The sequence below is a fragment of the Macrobrachium nipponense genome, chromosome 12, assembly GCF_015104395.2.
Source record: "Macrobrachium nipponense isolate FS-2020 chromosome 12, ASM1510439v2, whole genome shotgun sequence".
NCBI lineage: Eukaryota > Metazoa > Arthropoda > Malacostraca > Decapoda > Palaemonidae > Macrobrachium > Macrobrachium nipponense.
The window spans coordinates 3124618-3151905 of record NC_087205.1 but is presented as its reverse complement, the minus strand read 5'-3'; the positions used below and the strand labels follow the sequence as shown (position 1 = coordinate 3151905).

The 27288-nt window shown below is 43.6% G+C and overlaps 1 protein-coding gene across 2 annotated transcripts; it reads left to right on the top strand.

The window, feature by feature from the left end:
* Positions 1 to 3022: 3022 nt before the first annotated feature.
* On the top strand, positions 3023 to 27288 carry LOC135224292 (cytochrome b-c1 complex subunit Rieske, mitochondrial-like). 2 transcript variants are annotated; one of them, XM_064263140.1, is made up of 5 exons: positions 3023 to 3303; positions 6706 to 6849; positions 9484 to 9661; positions 21668 to 21816; positions 26809 to 27070. In XM_064263140.1, the coding sequence occupies exons 1-5, from the start codon at positions 3096 to 3098 to the stop codon at positions 26946 to 26948; spliced, it is 819 nt and encodes a 272-aa protein (XP_064119210.1). In that variant the 5' UTR covers positions 3023 to 3095; the 3' UTR covers positions 26949 to 27070. The 2 variants fall into 2 exon arrangements, with proteins under 2 accessions (XP_064119210.1, XP_064119211.1); XM_064263141.1 differs by having other exon boundaries at positions 3024 to 3189; positions 26809 to 27288.

Here is a 27288-nt window from a genome sequence, read left to right as displayed (position 1 = left end):
AATTAAGTTTCCGTACTGGCTGTAGGCACTCCAATCCCGAACATTCCAATATAAGTAACCATTAAAAAAATTGTAAAATATATATAGAAAGAAGCCATTTCCGAGTCATAGGCCAAGCGAACAATGCATATGAACTACCTATCCTAGAGTCATTATTTATTAAACAACGGGTTCCCCAGTTAAATACCCAGACCTCCTCCACACAACTGTACAGTGGGGCTCAAATCTCATGCGACATGATTCTTTTTGTATCGTCCATATTCTCAGACTCAACGTGATGTTACCAAGTAGTGCTATTTTTTTTCTTTTTCCATTTGTAATGTCATTCATGTCGAAAAGTTTGTGAATTCACAGCTAGCCTTATTTTCCTTATGGTTAAATAGATATGATCCCTTTTATGCATTGGTATAATTCTTAATTTGTGTGATTTGAATTGATTTTTTTTATCTTTACGTTGCTCAGTTCAAGTGTGGTGTGATAAGGTTAGCGGTGCCAGCAATGAAAGCACACTTAACATGCTCCTCGGACTGGTCAACATAACCATGTCTGCAGCATTATGACAGTAGACCTAATAAGCTCAACAGTCATAACAACAATTTCAATGTAGGAATATGAATTAAAACAAGTTTTATTTGAATGTTGAAGATTTCGGCTGCGTTTAAGCTGCCTGTATGTTGGAAAATGTTTTATAGGCCCTACAAAATAATCTAAGCCATCTGAGATGTAATTGTTACTCATGAATTTATTTGTGAGATCACCTGTTCTTTGAGGAATATGAATTACAACCAGGTTTTCTTTGAATGTTGAAGTTTCAGGCTGTGTTTAAGCTGCTTGTATGTTGCAAAAATGAATTTATAGGCCTAGAAAATATCTAAGCTTTCTGAGATGTAATCTTTACTAATGTTTTTTATTTGTAGATTACCTGTTCTTTGAAGAATAAAAGATGATGATGATGATTTTGGTTATATGGAGAAGATGGCCATAATCGAAATATCATAAGTATTAATATCAAGGCATATGGATCACTGGTTTTTCAACTGGTTTACAATATTATTTTCTTAAAAGTCCTTCTGCTACCTTTTGATGTATAATTTATTCTTTCATAAGGTAACTTGAAGTGCAAGAATGTGTAGATAACCTCATTTGCATTCTGGCCAGAAATTGTTAATATAGAGATGTGAATGTTAAGCGTAAAATAAAGAAATCTAACCTAAGCCTAGGAATAATATCTTGGCTTCAGCAAATAAGCGAATATTTGCTAGTATGCCATCAGTTTTGAAATATCAAGAAAGATAACAAATAATTATGTATGAAAATCCAAATATTCCTTAAACACATAAAGTAAATGTTTTCAAGATAATTTAATGGTCGCTACTCATTGTAGACCTACTTATATACCAGGTGGTTGTTGTTGCACCGACACTAATACGTCACACATGCTCCCCTCACACGTTGATATCGGTGGGCGCATTCTACTTTTGTATATACATATTTACATTTTCTCAGCGTTGAGGGTAAAAACAATCAAATATGACTATTTCAAATTTTATGTTTGCTTTGGAAGCATTATTAATGTTACAATTTTTTTTTATTTATTTATTTAACATTTGAACTGAGGTTTGATGGCTACTTCGTTTTGGTCAAATGCTTCAGCAATGAGTGAACGAAAGTTTTGAAAATGTTTCGTAAGGGTTTTTCTGAAATTTGGCTACACGTGACATTTTCTTACAATTTTCAAATATATGACAGATTTCACTCTTATGAAACATATTATGGCCTTAGCGTATGCGATACTCGCGTTTTCGCATTGAAATAAAGGATAAATATGGAGCATGCTAGGTTGCCAGTTAGTGAATTTTGAACGAAATCCTATGGAGTCATGTCACATGAGATTTGAGCATCACTGTACCTGAGCTAACTTTTATTTATGTTTTGTCATTCTGTCTCTTGCCTTCTCGGCATAAGGTTGGTTAGCGGTCTTTGGTCTTTTTATTTTTTTTGTTTTCGTTTCTGTATGTTTTTTTTAATTGTGTTGTAATTTATAAATGTTGAATTTTAGAGTAATTTTTAAAGTAATTTTTAACTAATTTTAAAGTAATTTTATTTATTGTTTAACAGATTCCCTGAAGATGTAATAATGATATTACGAAACGTAGGAAATAAAGAATTGAAATGAATTGCAACGTTTCCAATAGTCCACCTTCACGCTGATGTGTCCTACTGGCCATCGCCTTCCTCTGTCTCCTGATATACGTATAATATATATATATATATAGATATCTATATATATATATATATATATATATATATACTATTAGTTATTTTAATTTTCTCACTTCTATTTTTTTATTTTTTCCCATTTTTATATATTTCATTTGTGTTATTATTATCTAAATCTTCAATATTATTATTTTGTCATTATTTTTCATACGGGGGCACGCGCCCAAATCCCCACATACCCTCCTAGTACCCGATAATGCCTGGCTGCAGGTCCTACCCCTAGGACATCAACCAATTCCCAATGTTACTACCAAAGGTCAAATGTCTTCTTTCTCTTATGAATTGAAAATTCACAGGACTACAATTGAGTGCGACTTTGTCCACATACAAGGACATTATTATTATTAAATTATCATTAGAATTAAATGTGGTCGCTCATTTAAGCTGCAAAGACGATTGGGGAACTCATAAAAACCTATTCTGAGAGGGGTGTTCTCGAAAATTAGTCGCTTAATCATAGTGTTGTGAAACAGACTTTAGTGAGGATTGCGTCCGATTCTGCTTTCACAATATACAATATCATAAAGTTATAGAGTAAATTTGGCTTATTGATTATCAAATACAAAAATAATTAATATTTGTGCACTTGATACATGTTTATATTTAATTTGTAGTTGTTATTATTTTTAAAGGCGCAATATGAATATTCTTTAAAGTCGAAAATAAACAGATTCGAATGATATCCTCACAATGACGTCACAACTCGCCGGCCATCAGAGACATCTGTAGGTTCATGACGCAATCACTTTCTCAATCGAGACGAGAGTGTAGACTGAGACCAGTGGGAAGTGTCTAGTCCGACGAAAAAGTTAACGATGTTGTCGTACATAGGACGATCGTGTCAGCTCTCCCCTGCCCTCAAAGGATCGGCGCAGGCGGTTGCAAATGGCCTGAAGAATGCAGCTCCAGGTGTGGTACATACCCCGGCAGATGTATTGGACAGGGCCCCTCTAGTTCTCACTGCTACGGCTATGCAAAAGAAGTGTCCAACCGGACAGACTAAAGCGAGATGTGGGGTGACAGGTACATCGCATATCTTACATTTAGACCTCTAAGAAATAAGAAAGGGCTGCGGCTTATGAGATAATTACGTTTTTAGCCCTATTGTATTAAAGTTTTTATCGGTTATGCAAGATTTTTGGCAAGGATCCATGTTTGTTATTTAGGCCCCGAGTGCAATCAGCTGATTTCTGGGTCGCGGCTGGGTTATCCTAACTACGCACTACAAACTTGCTTTTTACCTGTTAATTTGAGGAAAGAAACAGAAACTTGAAATTTGTCTGTTAGCTCGGCGAATGTAGAAATTAAAACTACTAGTATAGCTAGCCTATAGATACCTAGGTATATTCGCTTGCTCGGCCAATGTATACTAGGTAGAATGTGGTCTAAAAACCCGGCTAATCTGAAAGTTAACTCGGAATTTAGTACTAGTACCTATATAAGGTAGTAATAGGTAGGATAGCTTATCCTGTATGTAAGAGCGCATTACGTAATCCTACCCTAAGCTTCAGTGGAATACCTAAAGTAGTATCCTGTGCACCATATTTTTCCAACCCTTCGTTCAGTAGGATGAAGCATTTGGTCAATATATTGTAAATTAATATTTTCATGAAATGCATGAGTCTTATAGCTAGGTATTTGCGGTAAATCTAGGGTACTTATCCGTGGCAGCCGGTTTTTCTATGCAGTTTTACCTACTGAACAAGAATTTCAAGTAATATTTATTCGGACGACTAATTAATCCCCCAGGGGCCGATACCAAACACGGCAAAATACATTGGACGCCCCAATCCCTAGTGGATGTCGTATCGGCGGTTACGTTCCTTGCAGTCCGTGCAGACTGCTTCTGTAGAAATACCCTATTTGCTTGTCTAGAGTAAACCTGTCTTAGGTAGGTCTAAGTAGGTATTAGGTCCGGGGGCCTATTAGCCTTGGTAATTTGGTAAATCTAAAGGAGTTGGCCACATAAAGATATTGTAAATTCATAGTGGTACTGTATAATATTTTGGCTAAGGTATGTAAAAAAAAAAAGTGTATAATAATGTAGTACAAGTGAGATAAAATGGCGAATAAGAGAGTAAAATTTTGCATGAGGAAAAAAGTTAATTTCACATATCGGTAAATTTCGCAAATTAGGTATCTCCTGTGCTGCATTATGTACACTTTTTTTATAAATTCTATAGTAAAAAAATGGTTTTACTAAATATTTTTTTTTTACACCCGTCACGTTTACATTTATCAAGGTATATACCTATTTTATGTTTTCCCCTAAAACAAATACCATAGAATAAGACTTATTCAGGGTAAGGTTAGGTTGGAGGCCTTAGGGGTTAGGATCGAGTTAAGTTTGAATAGGGTCGTGATGTATAGCTCATTCAATGAAATATGGTTTTTTCAAGAATTTTATTAGTCATTTTTATTATGTAATAGGAAACCTAAATGTCTACTTGGTTAAATTTTGGGGAAAGGGGATAGCCAGACAATGAACAAAGTTGTTTGCAAATAAAAATGACTGGAGTCTGGCAAAATCACATTCGGCTCAAGCACATATCTTTTTTGTAAACCCCTATAGCTTAGCCATTTTTTTTTTTTTTTACCCTTTGCAAATTTTTTTATTTCTCAGTCCGGGGGTTGATATTGACACATCCTAGTTAAGGTGTTGCCAGCTAGACTGTGCACTTTTAGACAAATTGTTCCTGTTTTGGGAATTACGCCATTACTACTACTATTAACTGTAGTGGTTTAGGGTCATCATTTCTTTGCAATGTCCCTTTGGCCTAGCTGCAACCACTTTCATTCATTTTACCCTACCTATGTTCATATTCTCTTTCTTACGTAGTACTGTACTTTCCATCTGCTCCGAACAATTGTCTTGTAGCGTAACTGCAAGGTTTTCCTCTCGTTACGTCAGGAAAACCTCTCTCTTTTAGGGCAGAATGACCTTTTAGGTCAGAATGACCTTTTAGGTCCCAATGCCTTTGACCTAAATTTTGCCCTTTTCCATTTCCTTTCATCAATGTTATGTTTCATATTACACTGGCTACAATTGTGCTGTGCTGTGCAGTCATTCTGGGTCTTGGAGATATCCGTGTAGTATAGGATTCTCTACTATTTGCAATTAACAATACCATGACCAACCTTTCCATCATCCCTATGACCTAAAAAATGGGGCCAGGGTTGGATGTTTTGTGGATACTGTGTCAGTGAATTTAAGGATAATTTTGTAGACAATGCTGATTTGCATCCTTGGCAGATTTTGTTTTGATAATGCCTCCATTCATAAGGATTGGTGACAAACTTGCAATTGATAATAACAACTTGCCTTTGTAGATGATCTGGTTTAATAGGGGAAATATCTTAGAGGTTAGACAGTTTTTGTTTGAGGCTCATGACCTTGGTAGAGAGTGATATTGAAGTTACGGAGACATAAGTAAGTTCTGTATGTTCACGTGGAGGGTTTTCTTAGTGGAACATCCTGTTCCCCCAGAAATCATTGCTTAATTCAGTTGTAGATTGACTTCTAAGATTTTACATTTATTTGTTTTTCAGACAGTTACAATAATAGTGCTTTGAGTAATCACTAGTTCTAGTTAATATCTGCATTGTTGTTGATAACCATTGTCTCTTACAGTAGGCAGCACAGATTTAACAAAGGCATTCAATAATTAATAACTAGTATACGTATGTGTGGCTGTGCATCGGGAAAAAAGTACAGTTGGGATAGTGGCCATATTGTTGTGGGAAAGGTTTGGGGTGTTGAACTGTATATTGTTTATCAAGCATAACCGATGTCGTGGATTGTCAAGGGAGTTTCAATAGATAGGCAGGTCTTTGGAAAGGTGCAGCATTGAGTGGTTTTGTCATGAATGAAGTGGAGAGAGATTACTAGACTACTGGTAAATAAAAATTTCCAATAAGTAGAGAGTAAAGACATGATATTTATACAAGGCCTGTACTATATGCAACAGAACCATGGTTGCTTACAGGGAATAATGAGAAGGTTTTCATTAGTTTTTACAGTTCTTTTCTAGATAGTGACCCTCAAGGGTTTTAACCCGGATTGTATCTACCATTGAGGAGTGTTTAGTACAAGCTCGGTGGGGATGACCGTAAAAATAAAAATAAAAAAACAAAAAAAACTAAATATCATGAAGGTAATGACCCCCAAACTCACTGTCTAGGAAAGATCCAGTGTTACAGTAAAATTTTGAGATTTATGGCCAGACAGTGGATACGTATGTTTCAAATTACGACTTCGGGAGAAGTTTAGTATCTGTCGGCTTAAAAAGAATCTAAGAAATTACTTAATCACGTGATTAAACAATCTCTTGGTCAAAGAGGCAGTTGATAGGCCTTGACCTGATAGGTGTAACTTTTACATCCACTGTTGATTTACAATGTATCTCCTGTTTTCTCCCAATATAGTAACAACTCAAGTGAGATATGCACACAGCGATATTCAAGTACCAGACTTTTCTACATATCGGCGCAGTGATGTGCAGGATCCTCGCACTAAGTCTAAGGAATCATCAGACTCCAGAACATCTTTCACATACATGCTGGTAGGAGGTAAGGATTCAGAAGAGAAGTATTGGCACTCACTGATGTCATTTAGTAGTAGTTTTGGTATGATTGTATGTTTCTGATTTATCGTTAGATTTATATCCAAGTGGTCAGAGTCATTGCCTGTAGTTTCAAAACCATGCCTGAATCCTGGCACAAAAGTACTCTTCTATTATATTTCACCTTTGGTGTAAGTTATTCTCATGGTATAGTGAATTTAATGTGAACTAATATTGTGATTATAAAATGTGTATGGGACAAAAATTAAGAACAGCCAAGTGTTACAAACTTACTAATCAGCTTTCAGAAGGTGGATTGTTATAGATTTTCTAAATAATGTGTATTCAAAAGGCGTATGTACCACTAAGTTTATATAAATTGTTCTCGTTCTTTATAGCTTGGTAATCAAAATCAATGTATCATTGTTTCCAAATCAGGTCATGGTTTGACTCCTGGCCAGCACAGAAACACTTGTCAATCAAAATTCCCTTTTGGTGTAATTTATTCCAAAGGTACTATATTGACTTCAGTAGGCAACCATATTTGTAGCATAATATGGGCAAGTAAAAAATTTGTATGTGACAAAAATTTATACAGCTAGTTGTCGATATACGACCTATGCGAGTTACGACTGATTGACTTTATGACCACCCACAACTAAAATGACTTGGAAGCGGCTCGAGCAAGAAAGAATGGTGTCCAGCTGTACATACGACAGTTTTTCCCCAGCTCCACACACTCAGATCACTTCTTGCGCTGCTAATGACTATTATCATGCATCGGCAAACAAGGATATAACTCCAGTAAACTTATGCCATCAAACACAACCGTAGATAAAATTGAGAGAATAATTTTAATTAAAACTTCAGGTCTTGAAAGAACACATTTTACTGTTGTTTTCATGCCAATAAACGATAAGTAACATAACTAACGGTAAAGCTCCTACTACGAAGAAACAAGTGATAATTCCGAACGGAATCATGTAATATTTTTATACAATAAACATGCTCACAATGCAATCTGTTAATGAAAAAAATAATTTAGTTCACGAGACTTATTAAATTCATATTTCAACTTAAAAACACATCGTATACGTAATGACAAATTACCTTTTCTCATATAAGTAAAGTATTTAGATATTTTATGCTAACTAGAAGCAAGGCAGTTCATTGTGTTTTTAATTCATAAATATACATAGCCATCAGCAGCCTGACATTGCTCAGTTAGGTATGTAGATGTTGGTCTGAATCCGATTCCTGTTTCGTATCCAATTTTTTTTTTTTTTTTTTTTTTACTGATTTATCATACTCAGAATGCATTGAATCTCCAAAATTTCGTAGCTTCATAATTATCGCTATTAGTTTCATAGTTGATTTTATTGTAGAGGATAAAGAGATGAAGAAAATAATGATTGAATTTCGGTGATAACTGTGCATTTGAAAGTCGCCGTCAAACTGTAAACAAAGCATACCGGCACCATCTATTGAAAATGAACAGTAAACTATTCGCTAATGAAATAAAGATTTTCTAGCATGGGTAAAGATTTATGCTTGGACTTCTTGCCTCTAGCATCATATAATCTCGTGGGTGGCATATTGAATAGGTAAATACATAGTTACATAAAAGAAATGATCAAAACGGTCTCTCAAGCACATACAGAGTAAGGAATTTGTGCTTGACAAATGTCTCATTGTTTTGATTATTTTGTCATTGTTTTGATTATAAGTTAAAAGGTTTGGCTTGGTTGAACCTTCTCAAGTGGAATATTTATAAAATATATATTTATTCTTCCAAGGTTAATATCAAAAACATATTTGACTTCACATATTTATATTACTAACAACTATTTTAATACTAACAAAGGATATATGGCATAATTTTTGCTGCCTTGAAGTTGTAAACAATATGTGGTGCGTCCCTGGTGGCAGCGGAATGATCTAATGGTTGCTGATTTAAAATCAAGCCGAACCATGGGAGTTTCCGGATCATAGAATGCTGGTTTTAAGAGGTTTAACTGTATTAATGAGTTACTAAATTATATCGTATATGTAGTATACAGTATGCTGTAGGCTAGGTTACTGTATTTGTATATATACGACATATGTACATACAATGAAAACATCATCGTATACGTGAGGCTAACTTGTTAAATGTTATTCAATTTCTCTTTATACTGAATTATCATAAGCCAATATGCATTGAACCTAGAGAATTAGCTGAAATTAATAATTACTGTGCCATATATGTATAAAGTATGCTGTGTACTGTAGGCTAGGCTACCCTATATGTAAAGATGGTACTGATTACCCTAGTGTAGGCTAGGCTAGTATAATATTCTTATGGTCAATTAACATGGGCCGACTTACGTCCAAATCGATTTACGGCCGGTTGGTCGGAACCAATTGCGGTCGTAAGTCAACAGCTACCTGTACCAGTATATAGGTGCATGAAATATTGTATGTTTTAGATTTTGTGTGTGTATTTGCATGCATTGCTAAAGAATAATGGTGAGTTGTAACAGTTTTCTCTCTTGTGTAATATGTTTGTTAGATCCATTGCATCTACAGTACATATTTGTACTGTTTAGTGTAATTGAGTTACACCAAACATTTTGATATTTTATCCACTTTGGTGTTTCAGGTGGCACAGTTTCTGGAATGTATGCTGCAAAGTCTGTAGTCACTGAGTTCATCTCCTCCATGTCTGCTTCTGCTGATGTGTTGGCCTTGGCTAAGATTGAAATCAAGACTGATGAGATCCCAGAAGGCAAATCGGTTACATTCCAGTGGCGTGGTAAGCCACTCTTTGTCAGACACAGGTAAGGATAATGCCAGTAAGCGCTTAACTTCCACCGTAACAGATGAGTCCATTGTTTTATGTAGCTAATGTAATTTGGTCTTAGGAGATCACCACCAGTCTTGATCTGTAGGCAGTACCTCTGGCCAAAATGAGTTTCCATATAAAGATGGAAGATTGTATCCTCACCAGAACAGATCGCAAATTTCAAGATTTACAGATCTGAAGTCTCTTACTGTAATCCCATCTAACATCTACCTCGCTTTTATCCCAAATGTTGAAGGGATAAGTGATGCTGCTGCATCCCCCAACCGATCAGCCTTTGTTGAAGGTAATAAAGGGCAGCAAGTTTGTATGTATAAGAGAAATGCAAATTATTAAAATTAAACCGCTTAATATGCTTTTGATATCTTGTCTTGGGACAAAGTTCTGCTTAAAAAATGTGTTAATTTAATGACCAGTGGATAAACTTTTTTTGTACTTAAGCAGGTAGATATACCATTTGGATCAAATGATATAATAGATCCAACTTGAGGCAGAAATAGGCATCATGTATATTTAAGGACAACCATACATATTGAATTAGTCCTTATTCTTAATTTATGTATGTATACTTTATTTCTTGGTGCATCAACCTTTGCAAAAAAGAAAAAAAACTACACGTTCATAAAGTGAAATTTTTGCATTTTCTTTTGATCTCCTAAAATATAAAAAAATTTTGAACGTACCAGTTGTGATGGAATACCAACCAAGCAGAAATATACGCCTCATGTCTGTCAAAGCTACATTTCCATAAATATCATTCTCTCCACTCACTCATATCTTGTGCACTTGCCATCTTTAATTCATGTTTTGTCATTTATGCTCTTTCTCTATGATCTTTTTGATGTAGCTGTAGGTATTTGTCTCCTACATAATCTTTTATCTTTATAAGGTAATTACTCCTTTATCATACGCCCAAACATTCCAGTTATTTGACATCTGTTTTTTAACAGCCTCTGGAAAGCTCATCTGCATATTCCTCAGATATTATCAGTGTTCTTCAGCCATGTATCTCATTGGTTTGTTTGCATAGTCTACATCTTTAAGATTGCAGTTATTTTCAAATGCTTATATAGCCTCTTCAAAGTAGAGTACGGGCCTCGAATTTGCACGTAGTGTTTTGTTTGCCAATGGATCATTTTATGAACTAGAAGTAATGTCTTAATTTTTTTTTACACCTTTTAAGCTAACTTCTCAATCCATTATGTCGCCATGGTAATATAGCAATATACATTGCTCATAAGTTCTGTCCTTGCAGCTCATGGTCCTTTCCATCCCTCTCTTCACTGTCTGTTCTTCCTTTGCATTTTTGTCTTTGATAATCTCCCGCTCCACTGCAATGTACAATCCTGAGCATCTTGTTTGATGTCATGGTACTTTTCATACAATACTTAGGCTTGGTTTGGCTTACTTGTCATCCTTTAGCTACACCCCAACCTTCCATCTTATCAAACACATCTAGGACCACTAACTCGGTGTGTGAAGTTAGTACCATATGTATATAATGGTTTTGAGAGACCTTTGCTTTCTGCATCTGCATTCCATCGAAGCTTTTTCCTTTGTGATAAAAAGTGCATGTCCTTGAGGGACACCAACATTAATCACCAATTCTTGTGATATACTTGTCACTATGTGATCTGCATTGACATGTTTTAGCAGGCTATCTGAGACCGTCTTCTTTTACCAAGCACATGTAATTGCTGTTCTTTTTACTCTTGACAAATATATGTTCAGAAAACTTAATTTGTGCATATTCCTTCCTCTGTAGTTCTCATCGTAGAGGCAGCCTCCTGGTTTGTAGAACATGAAGCTGAAAATTTTTTTTTGCTGCCTCACATACTTATCCAAGACTTTTTACCAGTGTATTCTCTCTTCTTCTTATTTGTTCCGATACGAATACAAACCATCGGTCCTTTACAATAGGAATGTAACTTGCGGCAGCTGGAACCGGTCGTAAGCTTTGAACAAGGGAGTTTGGTAGTTAACTGCTTGTCCGACAGTCCGCACACCGCGTGACTGGGAGGTGAAGATCCACTTTGCTTTCGGCCGTGCTGGTTGACAGACGTGTTCTCCACCTCTTTCTGCCTGCCTTTCGTCGTATGCTTTGTGTCTTCTCAAACTTGGTTTGCTCTGTGTGTATGGTAAAATACTGTAAGTACGTGTGCTTTGTATTTTATTATTGATTTTGTGAAATGGATTCCTGTGAGCTGGAGACATCCCCACACCCCCCCATCAGCCACAGAGTTTGCCCTGGTGTGGAGGGCTGTAAGTGTGGGGCCTTCCGCTCCTCTCCAGAAGTGGATCCTCATGAATTGTGCGCTTGGTGCCGGGGGCGCGAATGCTCTCGGGCTGAGCCCTGTGATTTGTGTAATTCTTGGTCGGAGGAGCATTGGGTGCTTTATGAGGGTAGGAGGAAGTGACGTAAGCCTGCCAGGGAGTCCTCGGAGGGTTCTCTGGCAACGCCCTTGGTCACAGACACATCGTCTTCCTTCCTGCCGCCATCTCGGCTTCTGCGTATGGCTCCTTCTCCTTCGGGGGCTGTTTCTCGTTCCTTCTCTTTGCTCGAACCGTTGAGCGATGAGGAGGGGGCCTAGGTACCCCGACATTCAATTGTACTCGGGGTCTTCCGTTCATTCGTGGTGGGGCTTGTCCCCCCCCTCCTGCAAGGGGGAACCCCTCCTACTAACCTGACCTTTGCCGCCTCAGGTGCTCCTGCTGGGGGCAACAACCTTGGCCAGGTATGGTTCTCGCTGGGCCTCCAGGGGACACCGAGCGTTCGGGGGCTGTTGCATCACCTGGCAGGTGCTGCTCCGGTCACCCATGGACCGGTGACCACCACCACCACCACCATCTCGACCCCGGAGTATGCCGCACCTCTTCACCTGGTGTATACCCAGCATGTTACTACGGTAACACCCTCAGATTGCTGGTTTCCCGAGGAGGGTCGTGCCACCGCCGCCTGGGTTCGCTGCTCTTGCCTCAGCCCCTGACTTTTGGTGCCCCAAGAGTTCGCCCCTGGACCTTCCACCTGTACCCAGGATGTCACTGATTTCTGTTCCGCCTCCTGCTGTACCTGACGTGCCTGCCGCTCCTGTCGTGCCTAGACCAGCCCCTGCCGACAACGTTCTTGCCCGTGGTGTTGCTGCCCCAGTCGCCGGTCCTTCCGGACAGGTGCAGCCGGGCCGTGTTGCTTCGGCAATAGCCCCGGCTCCGTCTTGGATGGAGGACCTGACGTCTGTCCTGAGGAAGCTGACGAAGAAGAAGAGGAAGAGGAGGAAGGTGTCGTCGTCGTCTTCGTCTTCTTCTTCGTCTTCTTCTTCGTCGTCGCCTGTTGCCACCTCTTCCCCTTCGACTTCCAAGGCTTCTAAGCCGAGGAAGAAGAAGGCTGCCTCCTACCCCCCCTAAGAAGTCTTCTTCGGGAACGTCTAAGGGCCCGTCTCACTCTGGTGGGACGGGGGATTCTTCCGCTGGTCGTCCCGCTCCTTCGGGAGCGGGGCCCATCTCTCCTTCCGCAAGGAAGAAGACGGGGACTAGAGGGGTACCGGCTAACACCGGTACTTCCTCACCTGGTGCTAGCGGTTCTGCCGATACACCAGGTTCTGGCTCGGCCTCTTGTTCGCGAGAGGTACTGAGTGTACGGTCACCTGCGGGTGAATACAGCCAAGGCTCAGGCTTCCGAGTTCGCTCGGCGCCAGGACCAAGGCACGAAGCGAAAGACTGGCGAGAGTTTCTCAGGTGACTCCTGCCAGGCCAGCGATCGCTCTCATAGCAATCCGCAGGTAACCAGGGTTGACGCGACGGTCCCAGACCGGCCGCGGGCTGAGGCTAGGAAAAGGTCCCCCCAAGGCTGGTTCCAGCGGTTCGACAGGCCGTGAAGAAAGGCACCGCTCCCACTGCGACAGTGGTCTCTGCAGGTTCCCTGACCGCCACTCCCATCGGGACCGGGCAGGTAGGGGGACCAGCAGCAGCTCCTCTGATGCACGGGACCGGAGCCGCTGTTCTCGGTCCAGCTGCTCTCCCCTGGAGAGCCGCACGACCCCAGGCCTGCAGCTCGATCGCCACCGTGGGTTGGCGATTGCCTGCAGCCCCCCAAGCACACTGATTCTACCAGTGAGCGAGGGGGGAGCGTCAGGTCTTCCTCTCCAATTCCTTCAACTTCCTCGGGTTACGCTGGGAAGAGCGAGGCGATCCGGAGCGCTCCTCACGGGCCCATCACGACGCCCTACGAACCAGGCACGGTCTTAGGACCAACCAGGTCGTATGCGCAAGTGGCAGGAGGAGACCAGGAGGGGTCTGTCGCTGTTCCTCCTTCCGAAGGAGGAGGGTCTCGAGAGGCGTTCATGTTGGAGGGACTGGACGGTCCTACTCCACAAGACGCAGCCACTCCCGAGATCCAGAGGTCGTTTGCAGAGGTTATTGCATTGATTCGTCAGCACAACGACCTCGGGGAAGGATCGCCGCTCCCACCTTCTGAGCCCACGTCCCGGCTCGAGTCGTTCTGGGGTCCTAAGAAGGAACCCAAGACGACGGTGGGTCTGCCGCGATCAGCTCTGGCTGACTCGGTGCTGTGCCAGGTGGACTCGCTTGTCTCCGGACAGGAGGGTTCGCTAAAGTACGGCAGGTCTTCTAAGCTACTTCTCCCGCCTCTACTGCGACAGAGGAGATTGTATGTGCCTTCAGAGTATCCTATGCCGCCCAAACAGGTTAACCCGGAGCTAGCTAGGCTAACTCCGGGGGTGTCTCTGCAGCAGCTCCTGTCGGAGAACTTGTTCTCGCAGCAAGAGGCACTTGCACTGGAATCCACCGCCATGGCGGCATTCCAGGCAGTCTCCTGGTTAGACCTGTGGTCTCTCATGGTGTCTAAGGTAGCGGCAACCTCGTGAAATATTACTCCGAAGATGACCCGACTTTCGGGAGGCTGTGTCAGTCTGGAGGTAGAGCCATCTCCTACCTAGCCCACCAGATGGCAAACCTGTGGGCCAACCTGGTACTTCGGCGTAGGGACGCAGTCCTCACCCGAGTGACCAGGGCGGCTGGGCGTGAGGCGGCACTGGGTCTTCGCAACAGACCGGTGCGGAGTTCCTCCTCTCTCTTCCCAGGAGAGATCGTGGACGCTGCGGTGGAACGACGGCACACTGATGACAGTGACCGTCTAGTCCACCAGGCAGTCTCGAAGGTGTCTGGGCAGCCTCGAACGACTGTGGCCAGCGCTTCCTATGTGGCCGAGACGATTGCATCGTCGAAGCCCCGAGGAAAGACACTGCCTTCGACTTCTTCCAGGGGCGGTCGTCCTCAGCCCTCCTCCCAGCCCTCCTTCCCTCGAGGGGGAGCGGGGAATTAGTCGAAGAGAGGCGGGAAAAGCTAGGGACAACGTTCCCCCTCACCTGCTGCCGGAAGTGGGGGTTGCCTGGCAAGCCATTGGGCAACATGGCAGCGCTACGGAGCGGAGACCTGGATAGTAGACGTCCTTCGGGAGGGATATCTACTACCCTTCGAGTCTCTGCCACCCCTCACCTCCAACCCGGTCCACCTTCAGACCTACGTACCTGGAACATCAAAGGACGTAGGCCTTCGGCAGGAAGTCCAAGCCATGCTGAGCAAGGGAGCTGTTGAGATCGTCAGGGATCATTCACCGGGCTTCTACAGCCGTCTTTTCCTGGTGGAGAAGTCTTTTGGGGGGCTGGCGCCCGGTGATAGATCTCTCTCTCCTGAGCTGATGTGTTTGCCAGTCTCGGTTCACGATGGAGACGGCACGTTCTGTGCTCGACTCCATCAGGGAGAATGACTTCATGCTTTCGGTGGACTTGAAGGACGTGTATTTCCAGATACCCGTCCATCAATCCTCCAGGAAGTACCTCCGCTTCATCCTCGACGGGACGGTGTACCAATTCAGGGCACTTTGCTTCGGTCTCTCAACCACCCAACAGGTGTTCACGCGAGTGTTCACTCTGGTGTCTGCTTGGGCCCTTTCGGTAGGGATACGTCTTCTGAGGTATCTCGACGACTGGTTGGCCCTGGCGAGCTCCCGCTCGCAGTTGCTACAGGACAGGGATCGACTTCTCGAGTTCTGCCGCAATCTGGGGTTCGTGGTGAACTTCGAGAAGTCCGATCTCAGCCCAAGCAGAGGATGAAGTACCTGGGTATGCTGATGACACAGTAGCAGGGCGAGTCTTCCCCACAGACTCGCGGATCAGCAGATTCAGGGAGGCAGCCTACCAGTTCCTGTCTCGGCAAGAACAGTCAGCTCAGCAGTGGCAAGTCGTGATCGGCCACTTGTCGTCACTCGAGAAGTTAGTCCCTCACGGGCGTCTTCACTTGCGGTCTCTCCAGTGGAGACTAAAGGAGAGTTGGTCACAGGCAAGAGACCCACCTTACTTCCCCGTATCCCTCACGGAGGAGGTGAGGCAGGACCTAGCCTGGTGGCTCAACGACAGGAACCTCGTAAGAGGAGTGCCTCTCTCTCTCTCTCTCTCTCTCTCTCTCTCTCTCTCTCTCTCTCTCTCTCTCTCTCTCTTCGTTGCTTCCCCTTCGTCTTCTAAGGCCCCACAGCTGAAGAAGAAGAAGAAGGTAGCCTCCTCCTCCCCTAAGAAGGCTCGCCCTGAGACTTCTAAGGGTCCGTCCCACTCCGGTGGGACGGTTGGGACTCCCGCTCATCCTCCTGTTCCTTCGGGAACGGGGCACGTCTCTCCTTCCGCAAGGAAGAAGACGATGGGGACCGGAGGAGCGCCGGCTAACACCAGTACCTCCTTGCCTGGCGCCAGAGGTTCCGCCTCGGCGCCAGGTACCGTCTCGGCCTCTCGCTCGTGAGAGGTACCTAGTGTACGGTCACCTGCGGGTGACCGTGCAGCCAAGACCCAGGCAACCGAGTCCGCTCGACGCCAGGATCCAGGCACGGAGCATCAGGTCTACCTCTCTTATCCCTTCAACTTCCTCGGGCTACACCGGGAAGAGCGAGGTGATCAAGAGTGATTGCGAGGGGCGCGCTCCTCCCGATCCCTCCATGACGCCCTATGAACCTGGCACGGTCCTGGGACCGACCAGATCATACGCCCAAGTGGCAGGAAGAGACCATGAGGGGTCTGTTGCAGTTCCTCCTCTGGAAGGAGGAGGATCTTGGGAGGTGTTCTCGCTGGATGGGCTTGACGGTCCGTCTCCGCAGGACGCAGCCACTCCTGAGGTCCAGAGGTCGTTTGCCGAGGTTATTGCGCTGATCCGTCAGCACAACGACCTCGGGGAAGGATTGCCGCTCCCACCTTCCTAGCCTACATTGGGTTTGGAGTCGTTCTGGGGACCCAAAAATGAACCCAGGACGACAGTGGGCTTGCCGTGATCAGCCTTGGCCGACAGTGTGCTTAGCCAGGTGGACGCTCTCGTCTCTGGACAGGAGTGTTCACTTCGGTCCGGCAGGTCGACCAAGCTCCTTTCCCCACCTCTACCGCGACTGAAGCACTTTTACGTGCCATCAGAAGACCCTCTGCCGCCCAAACAGGTTAACCCAGAATTAGCTAGGCTAACTCCGGGGGTGTCTGTAGCAGCTCCTGTCGGTGAACCTCTGGTTCTCACAGCAAGAGGCACTTGCCTTGGAATCTACTGCTATGGCAGCATTCCAAGCAGTCTCATGGCTAGACCTGTGGTCCCTCACAGCGTCTAAAGCTGCGACCTCCTCGGGAAATCACTCCTGAAGGGGACCCGGCTTTTGTGAGACTGTGCCAGTCTGGAGGTAGGGCCATCTCCTACCTGGCCCACCAGATGGCTAGCCTGTGGGCCAACCTGGTTCTGAGGCCTAGGGACGCTGTCCTCATGGGAGTGACCAGGGCGGCTGGGCGAGAGGCGGCTTGGGTCTTCGCAATGGACCGGTGCGGAGTTCCTCCTCTCTCTTCCCCAGAGGGATGGTGGACGCTGCGGTGGAACAACGGCGCACTGACGAGAGTGACTGTTTAGTCCAACAGGCAGTCTCGAAGGTGGTTGGGCAATCTTGAACGACTGCGGCTAAGCCCAAGAGTATAGCTAGCGCTTCCTCTGTTGCTAAGACGATCGCTTCGTCGAGCCTAGAGGAAAGACTCTGCCTTCAACTTCTTCGGTAAGGAGTGACCATAACCACCACCCCTCCCAGGCCTTCTTCTCTCGAGGAGGAACTGGGAAGAAGTCAAAGAGAGGAGGGAAACGTTAGGGACGGCGTTCCCCCTCACCTGCTGCTGGAAGTTGGGGGGGTGTGCCTGGCGAGCCATTGGGCAACATGGCAGCGCTTCGGAGCAGAGACCTGGATAGTGGACGTCCTTCGGGAGGGATATTTACCACCCTTCAAGTCTCGGCCACCCCTCGCCTCCAACCCGGTCCATCAGCAGACATACGTTCCTGGTTCGGCCAAGGACGTGGCGCTTCGGCAGGAAGTAGAAGCCATACTGAGCAAACTTGCTCTGGAGATCATATGGGATCAGTCGCCGGGCTTCTACAGTCGACTTTTCCTGGTGGAAAAGTCCTTGGGGGGGCTGGCGCCTGGTGATAGATCTCTCTCCCTTGAACCGATTCGTTCGCCAGACTCAGTTCACGATGGAAACAGTAGGCTCAGTGCTTGATTCCATCAGGGAGAACGACTTCATGCTTTCTGTGGATCTGAAGGACACATATTTCCAGATACCCGTTCATCAATCCTCCAGGAAGTACCTCTGCTTCATCCTCGACGGGACGGTGTACCAATTCAGGGCACTTTGTTTCGGTCTCTCAACCGCCCCACAGGTGTTCACGCAGAACGCGAGTGTTCACGCTGGTGTTGGGTTGGGCCCACTCGGTAGGGATGTGTCTTCTGAGGTATCTCGACGATTGGTTAGTCCTGGTGAGCTCCCACTCACAGTTGCTACAGGACAGAGATCGACTCCTCGAATTCTGCCACGATCTGGGGATCGTAGTGAATTACAAGAAGTCAGATCTCAAGCCCAAGCAGAGGATGAAGTACCTGGCATGCTGATCGACACGGTAGCAGGGTGAGTCTTCCCCGCAGATTCGCGGATCAGCAGGTTCAGGGGAGGCAGCAGGACGGTTCCTGTCCCGACAGGAGCAGCCAGCTCAGCAGTGGCAGGTCGTGATCAGGCACCTGTCTTCTCTCGAGAAGCTAGTCCCTCACGGGCGTCTTCACCTGCGGTCTCTTCAGTGGAGACTAAAGGAGTGTTGGTCACAGGCAAGAGACCCACCTTTTTTCCCTGTGTCCCTCACGGAGGTGAGGCAGGACCTAACCTGGTGGCTGGACGACGGGAACCTCTTAAGAGGAATGCCTCTTCACATCCCCCCCCCCCCCCCCCCCCTCCACCCCCCCCCCCCCCCCCCCCCCCCCCCTTTTTCTCGCAGCGCAGCAACAGAGATGGCTGGTTACTTCAGACAGTCCTTGTATACCAGGGAAAGTGGTCCGTCTTCTGTGGTTGGTGTCGTGGACGGGGTCTCTCTCCTCTCAGAGCCACTATTCAGCAGGTAGCGGATTTTCTCGTGATCCTTTGCCGAGAGAAGCTCCTCTCAGCCTCCGCAGTTAAAGGATACAGAGCTGCCCTAGCCCTAGTCCTTAAACTGCGATGAGTGAATATCTCCTCCTCCTTCGAGATCTCCCTCCTTATGAAGAGCTTCGAGAGGTCTTGCCCACACAGGGAACTCAGGCCCCCGGGGTGGGACGTGAATCTCGTCCCTAGGAGTTTGACTCGAAGACCATTTGAGCCACTCTGAGAGTCGTCAGACAGGGATCTGACCCTCAAGACCCTCTTCCTGCTGGCCCTGGCATCAGCGAAGAGAGTAGGGGAACTTCATGGTCTTTCCTTCGATGTCAAGCATTCCAGGGGATGGGGATCCGTGACGCTCGATTTCGTCCCGAACTTCGTAGCGAAGACTCAGAATCCTTCGGTCCCTGACGACCGGTTAGAGTCTTTCACGATCCCCTCCCTGATGGACTTCACTGATAATGATGCGGATGAAATGCTACTTTGTCCTGTGAGGGGGCTACGGCGCTATCTGAAGAGAACTCGACATCTCAGGCCTGAGTGTCGACGCCTCTTCGTTAGCACCGTGGTTACCAAGAAAGAAGTTTCCAAGAACACTTTCTTTCTGGGTGCGTGAGGTGATCAGGAGGGCGTACGACACGGATGGTAGTGACGACACCCGTACCCTTCGCCAAGAGCTCACGAAGTCAGAGGTATTGGTCCAACACTTGCGTTCCGCAAGAACTTCTCCGTGGCGCAGGTTTTGAAGGCAGGGGTTTGGGCCAACCAGACCACCTTCACTTCCTTCTACCTTCGGGATATTACCCACAGGTCCTTGGACACCTTTTCCTTGGGACCCATGGTGGCTGCTCAACAAGTTGTGTAGTCTACCCAGCACCCGAGCGGACAGAACAGCATCGCATCCTTGTGTGACTGCATGAATGGACGAGTGAAAGTGTGTGTGACTGGCTTCTCTTCCTCCTTCGTTCTTCCTCCTCTACCTGTGGGCAGAGGGCAGCGGTCGTCACTACGCTGAACAGGAAGCAGATGCAGGTAAGCTACACGACTGAGCTCCATCCTATCCCTTTCAGTGGGGATAGGAGTAATCATCCACCACTCCCCAACAAGGGAGGGGAGTGGAAGCCAACAAGAGACAAACCCATGACTTTAATTTGGCTCTTGAAGTAGGAACTAGTTCTTGTGTTTTTGCTATTTATAAGAGGTACGCTTGCCTCCCTCTTATAAATTTGGTCCAGAAGTCTGACCACTGATCCTGCGGTGTACACCCCAATCAGCTGGGCAGAGGATAGGATCCCTCCCTTTGCTCTTACGACCAGGGAGGGAACCAAGGTAGGACGAACACCAGTCTGTTCATAAGACTCAGATTCCACCCACCAATAAGTGAGTCTTCCTATTGTTAAAGGACCGAGGGTTTGTATACGTATCGGAAAAAATAACAATTTGTAGAAAATTGTATTTTTCCTAACTATACAAACCTGAGGTCCTTTACACATAGTCCCACCTCATGCCACCCCTCACTCTGCATTTCCTGGGCCTAAAGCAAAGGGACTCCTCTCCTTGCAGTCGGGCTGACCACCATTGCCAGACAAGTAGTTAACTACTGAACACCCTTGTTCAAAGCTTACGACTGGTTCAGCTGCCGCTAAAGTACCTTCCTATTGTTAAAGGACCTCAGGTTTGTATAGTTAGGAGAAATACAATTTTCGACAATGTTATTTTTCTTGGTTCTAGTGATGTGCTTATTGCTGAATGTCTTGGAGTTTTTCAATTTTTTTTTAAATTCCCCATGGTTCTCCTAATCTTACACTAAGATATTCAAGTGTCTTTTTTCACATCACCTTCCTCTAGTTCTTTGTTATTTCATCCAGAAGGATTTAAGGTAGCTGCCCCTAATTATTCAGTTTTGTCATCCTCCTTAGATAATGGCTTCATCAGCCTTCATAATAGCACAAATGACAATAAATATGACTTGGTGATTTGGATAGATATAGGACAGGCTCTTGTCTATGTATTTGAGGCTAGATTAATTATTAAAGTATGAATGAGGCCAGGTAGTAATACAGTCTTGCTATAAATGAATTTGTTCTTCTTTGCTTAATTTATTATATGTAGTAGTAGTCTCAATTTATTTAATCAAAGGAAATTATTTTTTGTGGCGATTTGTGGCGAATGTGCTTGTTTTTGTAATCTTGCTGTAAGCTGTTTTATAATTGCATTGATGTACAATGTAGGCTTAAAGACAAAATTTCAAGGCTGCAATTGCAATTATAATAGCTGTTCAGGTAGCCATCCTCTGAAACTGGTTTTGACAGAGAAGAATTTTGAGCTTTCAGTTTACTCTAATGAAAAGTTGTATATCCATTTCAGTGATTTACAGACTTGGAGGAATGAGTAGTGTAAAGATGCCCTTGTTTTGATATTAATCTGTGAGTGTAGGTGCACAGAGGGCATGAAACTTGATATTGAAGCTTTAAGACTAATGTAAATATTCATGTTGGTGTTTACAGGACAGAGGAAGAGATAACCAAGGAAGGCTCTGTAGATGTTGGTTCACTTCGTGATCCAGAGAGTGATGCCGAGCGGTGTCCCAATTCCAAATGGTTGATTGTCTTGGGGGTATGCACTCATCTTGGTTGTGTGCCAATTGCAGATGCTGGTAAGTTTTGCTTGAATGTACTAATTTGTAGTGATTAACTGGGTGAAATTTACTTTTTTATTAATATGCATATGAATTTTTTTTGTTCTTAGTCAATTGGGTATTAAAAAGCCATAGGCAGAATTTCATACATGCATGTTTTGTGTCAGGTGACATGTATAAGCTTTCTGTTCAGTATGTTGTAGGAAGACTGTATAGGACAGGTTGCTGTATCAGAATGTTATTTTTACTTAGGCAGTATGTATTCATTGGATGAAAATGGTTCCTTATTCTGGAATTGAGAATTTTCGACAAGAGAAACCAGAGTTGTATGAGATAATAACATCTGCTGTAAAATTTATCCATATATGCAAACCTTTTTATTTTATGTGTGCCTTAATGCTAGTTAGGCACAGAAATGCAGTCTGGCTTTTCTAGTTGAAGATATAAGAAAACTGTTGACATCTCGTCATCTGCTAGCGAAAATGCTTTGGTTTTATATGCTGCATGCTTTCACTCGCCATTTGGCTTTTACTGGGTAAGGTTAGACTGGTTATTTAGTTTTATATTTCTAAAGCCATTATATTGGTAATTTTTTGTCTGAAGAGTAGTATTCATCATTCATCGAGTAATATGGCTAATAGACCGTTTTGAGTGCAAGTATAGTTACTAGTCTTAAAAAGGGGATTTTGTAACCAACTCAAACCACTTCCACATAAAATACCCCTAACTCAGGCCAGAAACTCCAAAATCTTACTGGTGGAAGAGATGTACCTGGGTGGACAAGGTTTTTGTATCTTTCCTCCTCCTCAAGTTGGAATCTGGGTTGAAGTCTAAGATTGGTGGTCTTTTCTGCCTAGAGGGCAAATTTTCCGAGAAGATGAAGAAGAGTGACCATTCCTGGAACTTAAGCAAAATAAAGCACACTTAGTAGAAGCGACAACATTGCACTAAAGTGGTGTACGTTGATCAAAATAACAAGATACTGTTGTGTAAAAAAGTGCTCACAGTTATATCAATTGACAGTAAAACATCAGATAATTACCAGCAGGAGGACAAGACATGATTGATATTTGCCATAAAATGACAAATTTAAAATTTTATTGAATATAATTTTATTAATTTCATACAGAATTCTCTTAATTCTTCTAAGGACTTGCTTCTCTGGCACACTGATATTTCTAAACAGCTGTCTGGTGTTTATTATGCTTTCGGTCATCATCATTGCTGTGTGCAGTGAGCTACTTCGGTGGGATTCGCGCTGTATATTGCAATTAGGTGGCTTGAGAAGTCTGGTATCCTATTTTTCATTGGGCGCTGGTTGTGGCATTCTGTGTGATATCATCAGGTGGACTGCTTCTGATTGGCTGTCCTCTCCTTGAGCGGAGCCTCATTCTCATTGGGGATGATGGAGATCTTTTAGAAGGGCCTGCTTCTAGGTCATCCTCAGGGTGAGAGCCTGTGCTTTGTTCACCCTCAGGATTTCGAGGGACGTCTTCGAAGTGCAACTAATGCTTCTATCACCGTTGGGGTCCCTTTGGTGTAGTGGTTGTAGTAGGGAGTTGTATTCTGCTCTCCTGATGACGATGGGGAGGAGGAAGGTCTCCTGTGCAACATTCATACTGGGCCTCTCCCTCCTGATGTGCAGGGCTTCTAGGTTTCGTAGATGTTGTATATCAGGTGCTTGGTCGATAACTTCAAAGTTCTTGACACTGTCACAGCGGCGGATCCTTTTGTTAAGTGCAGTTTTTGCATGGTTATATATTGTACCTTCCTGAGCGTGACAGGAAATCCTCTTGAAGAGGTGCATTGACGTCATCTCTGTTAGTTCCGAGGCATCCTTGGATTGGGCATGTACTATATCTGTAGATGATCATCCTCTTCTAGGGATCCTGTGGCAGGGCAGGGTTATTCTTCATGATAAGGCTGCATGTCTTCAGTTTTCTGCAGGGGGGGGTCAGGGCAGGTACCATTTCTCCATCTTCTTCCTAAAGACGTTCTGGAAGCTGCGTTTGGTGTATCCGTTGTTTACTAGGACCTGGGCTGCATGTTCCATCCCTTTATGAGTATCTGTCCATGCCCAAAAGTGGGAGAGCGGGAGAGAGCTCTCTTGACGAAGGCGCTGATGGTGGAGTCCTTATAAACGTTCAGGGCACTCACTCTTGCCATAACCATGCCACTGAGGCGCTCCCAAGAAGGGGAGACTGCCATCCCGGCTATGTGCGATAGTAAAACGCAAACAGCTGTGGATGTGAAAGGCTTGTATCTCCTCCGTCGTTTCTGCTTGGATGAAGGTGTTGTCTATATATCTGATGTGTATTAAGCTACAAATGTCCTTTAATATCCAATTTGCTTTACCCCAGAATATTTTTTCATATATGTTAACCAAAAGAGAAGGTTTTAGTTGCTAATAATTTTGTCCTCTCGTAGATTCGAACCAGTACACAAGAGAAAACAGGACTCCAGTGACATTACCAACGTGTATATATAGAAGGCTTCCAGATGCTCCTTAAGACTCGCTCCTCTACCATGCCCATGTAGAAGTTTGCAAACAGGACCCCGAGGCAGGGGGGTTCCTATCACGACATTGTCGACTTGTACATATATATAGCCATGGTGGTTGAAGGGCACCTTCTTGGTGCTTATTTCCAGCAGCGAGCAAAGTTCATGCTTTGGGATGTTCAGTAGATGATGGAGGGGTCCCTGTAAACGCGTTCAAGGAACGGTGGTAAACGACTCTACATCCATCGATGCAATATAACATAACAACAACAAACCTGAGGTCTTAACTTCCGGGTCTATTGTTAGAGCAAAGGAAATAGTTGTATGCCTCTGATCTGTTAAATGAAGGGTGCTCAACAGCCAGACATCTGGGCTAAGAGACAATGGGAACTTCTGTTTACATTGTGCACCCGTAATTGTTGCAGACAGCAAAGCTCACATTAACTACCTACCTTGTTCTGTTGTCAGTTTTCTCTTCCCTTGAAAGAGAGGAAGGGATTTACTTCTACAAAAGAATTTTATTGTGTTGGAACAATCAAATATGACAAAAAGAATGGGTGTTCACTCACCTTTATCTAACCAGTTCCAGCAAATGATGGTTCAAATCTTACTGCTGCTCGCCAGAATAAGAGGAAAAGAAAGAGAAAGGAAGAAGGCCAGTTATCCCATTCACTATCCCTTTCATAACTGTCCCGCTAGGGGCACTGGGTGAGCTACACAACTTGAGCAGCCACCACTGTCTAGTACCTATGGGGAATGTACTGCAGATATGTGAAGGTCATTTGGATGCACTGTTTTGGTACCTTATGCTTTTTAGTCACTTCACATAGCCAGAAGGCGATTGTGTTCTTGGACATTTCCATCTAGTTCCGTCTTGTGCTAAAAAAAAAAAAAATTGACATTCAGGTTGGAGATGTTGGGTCCCTTTTAGTTATCTGCTTAGTACCCTGATGAGACATGAAAATATTCGTCTGGGTTGTTATCGACAAAATCTTCAGGGGAGAGGATTGAGAATGACATGAACCTATCATTGTGAACTGAGGGATTTTGACTCGCTAGAATTCCAGGATTGATTCAAAGGTTACAGACCCCAGACCGTTTAACATTAAAAGTTTCTCCATGAAATTTTAAGTGTTAAATTTCTGTCTGATGAACCCCGTAAGGGTTCATTTGGAGCATGATTTATAGAGTCGATTCCCAATTAGAAGCATAAGATATCTTGGGGAACAGGACAGTTCAAAACTTTTAAGAAGCAGAGATTTCCCATGAGGTGGAAAGGTCTACATCTTTGAAATGCATAACTAATCCTAGAGCAGTTCTATACCCCTTGATGGCTGACAGAGTAGCTTCTCCCTATGGCGGAGGAATACGAGGAAGTCCACTATCTGTTAAATAGGAGTTCCGACTAGAGAGAAACCCTGTTGACTACACCAATTGCAGTAAATGGCCAATTTCCCCTGATACATGACTGTAGATGACCTTCTGAGATAGCCAGAAATTTCTGTTGCTCTGCAAGAATAGAGAGAGTACTGATTGTGGAATCTCTGAGTGTAAGATTGGCAAAGAAGGTTGTGCCAGGGGGAATCTCCCTCGGTGCCTTGGACAGCAGATTCTAGATCTGGGTACCACTGCATGGGGCCACAAGGGAGCCAGCAGCATCATCCTGAGGTTCTGAGACAACATCATTGTTGATTACTTGTCGGATTAGGCAAAAGGTTGGGAAAGTTATAAGAGCAGATGTAATTATAATACATACATTAAAATGTAGATATTCCCTATATTACAGTATTTCACAACAATGCCACAAAAAAAAAAAAAAAAAAAAAAAGTATTTGGAGGTTGCAGCTAAACAGGAATGATATATTACTGTAAAAGATAAAAGGAGGGAATCAAGATTGATAAAATTTAAAATGGGATTAAATCAAGAAAATGTATTCCAGATGCCAGAAGCATAAGCTGGAGAGTTTGTTGAAGTCACATTGACAGCTCCGACATGTAATGAAGTGAGGAATGTAATTACTGCACATTGACGGATCAAGGTGTACTAGGTGCATTCTTAGTGGCTATTAGCTACTCTGTGGTTCTGTCCAGTGCCTGTAGATGATATGGACCGTGATAAGGGCTGTGTATGATTGACGAGTTATTAAACAATTTTATCTTTTATTTAATTTGCCTCATTTTCCCATATAGAAGTATATTGTTTGGTAGTTTTTAAATTTTTTAATAAAGAGGCTTGACAGGTTTTCAGACCATTGTCGATACTATGGATATACTCAGGATTTGATATCCTATTTCTTAGATCTCTGATATGACAGAAATCTAATAAGCCATTAAAATTCTCTCCCTGAAACAGCAGCTCTCTGAACCACCTTATTTTTCTTTCATATTGTGTACATTCACCAATTGGAAATAATTATACTTTTATCTTCCTGAAGCTTTACACAATTTTTTTTTTTCTAAAAATAAAAATTAGTTCAAGATTTTGACCAAGTCTCGCATTTTTCTTCACAGGTGACTTTGGTGGCTATTATTGCCCCTGCCATGGCTCCCACTACGACACAGCTGGACGCATTCGTAAAGGACCAGCTCCCCTCAACCTGGAAATTCCTCCTTACGAGTTCCCTGAGGAAGGATTGCTTATAGTAGGTTAAGTTTATCCAAAAGGTGTAAGTTTTAAAGTTTGTGTTAATTTGAAATAACTATGGAAGTTTATAGAAATATGGAAATAGTGATAGAAGAGCCATGTAGAAAAAATATAAGGGAATGACAGTTATGGATGTTTCATATGTAAAGTCTCTAAGAAATATTTTGCCCACATGAGATGTTGTCACACTAACTTTCTCTCATGAAATTAGCTTGTTAGTAGAGACAGTATAAAAAAATTATGCCAGTTCTTCACTAATGTAGATATGTATAAAGAATCCTACCATAATGTGTATTTATTGCATTGGAGAAAAAGTTCGTGGATTAAAACACTTTTTATGAATACAA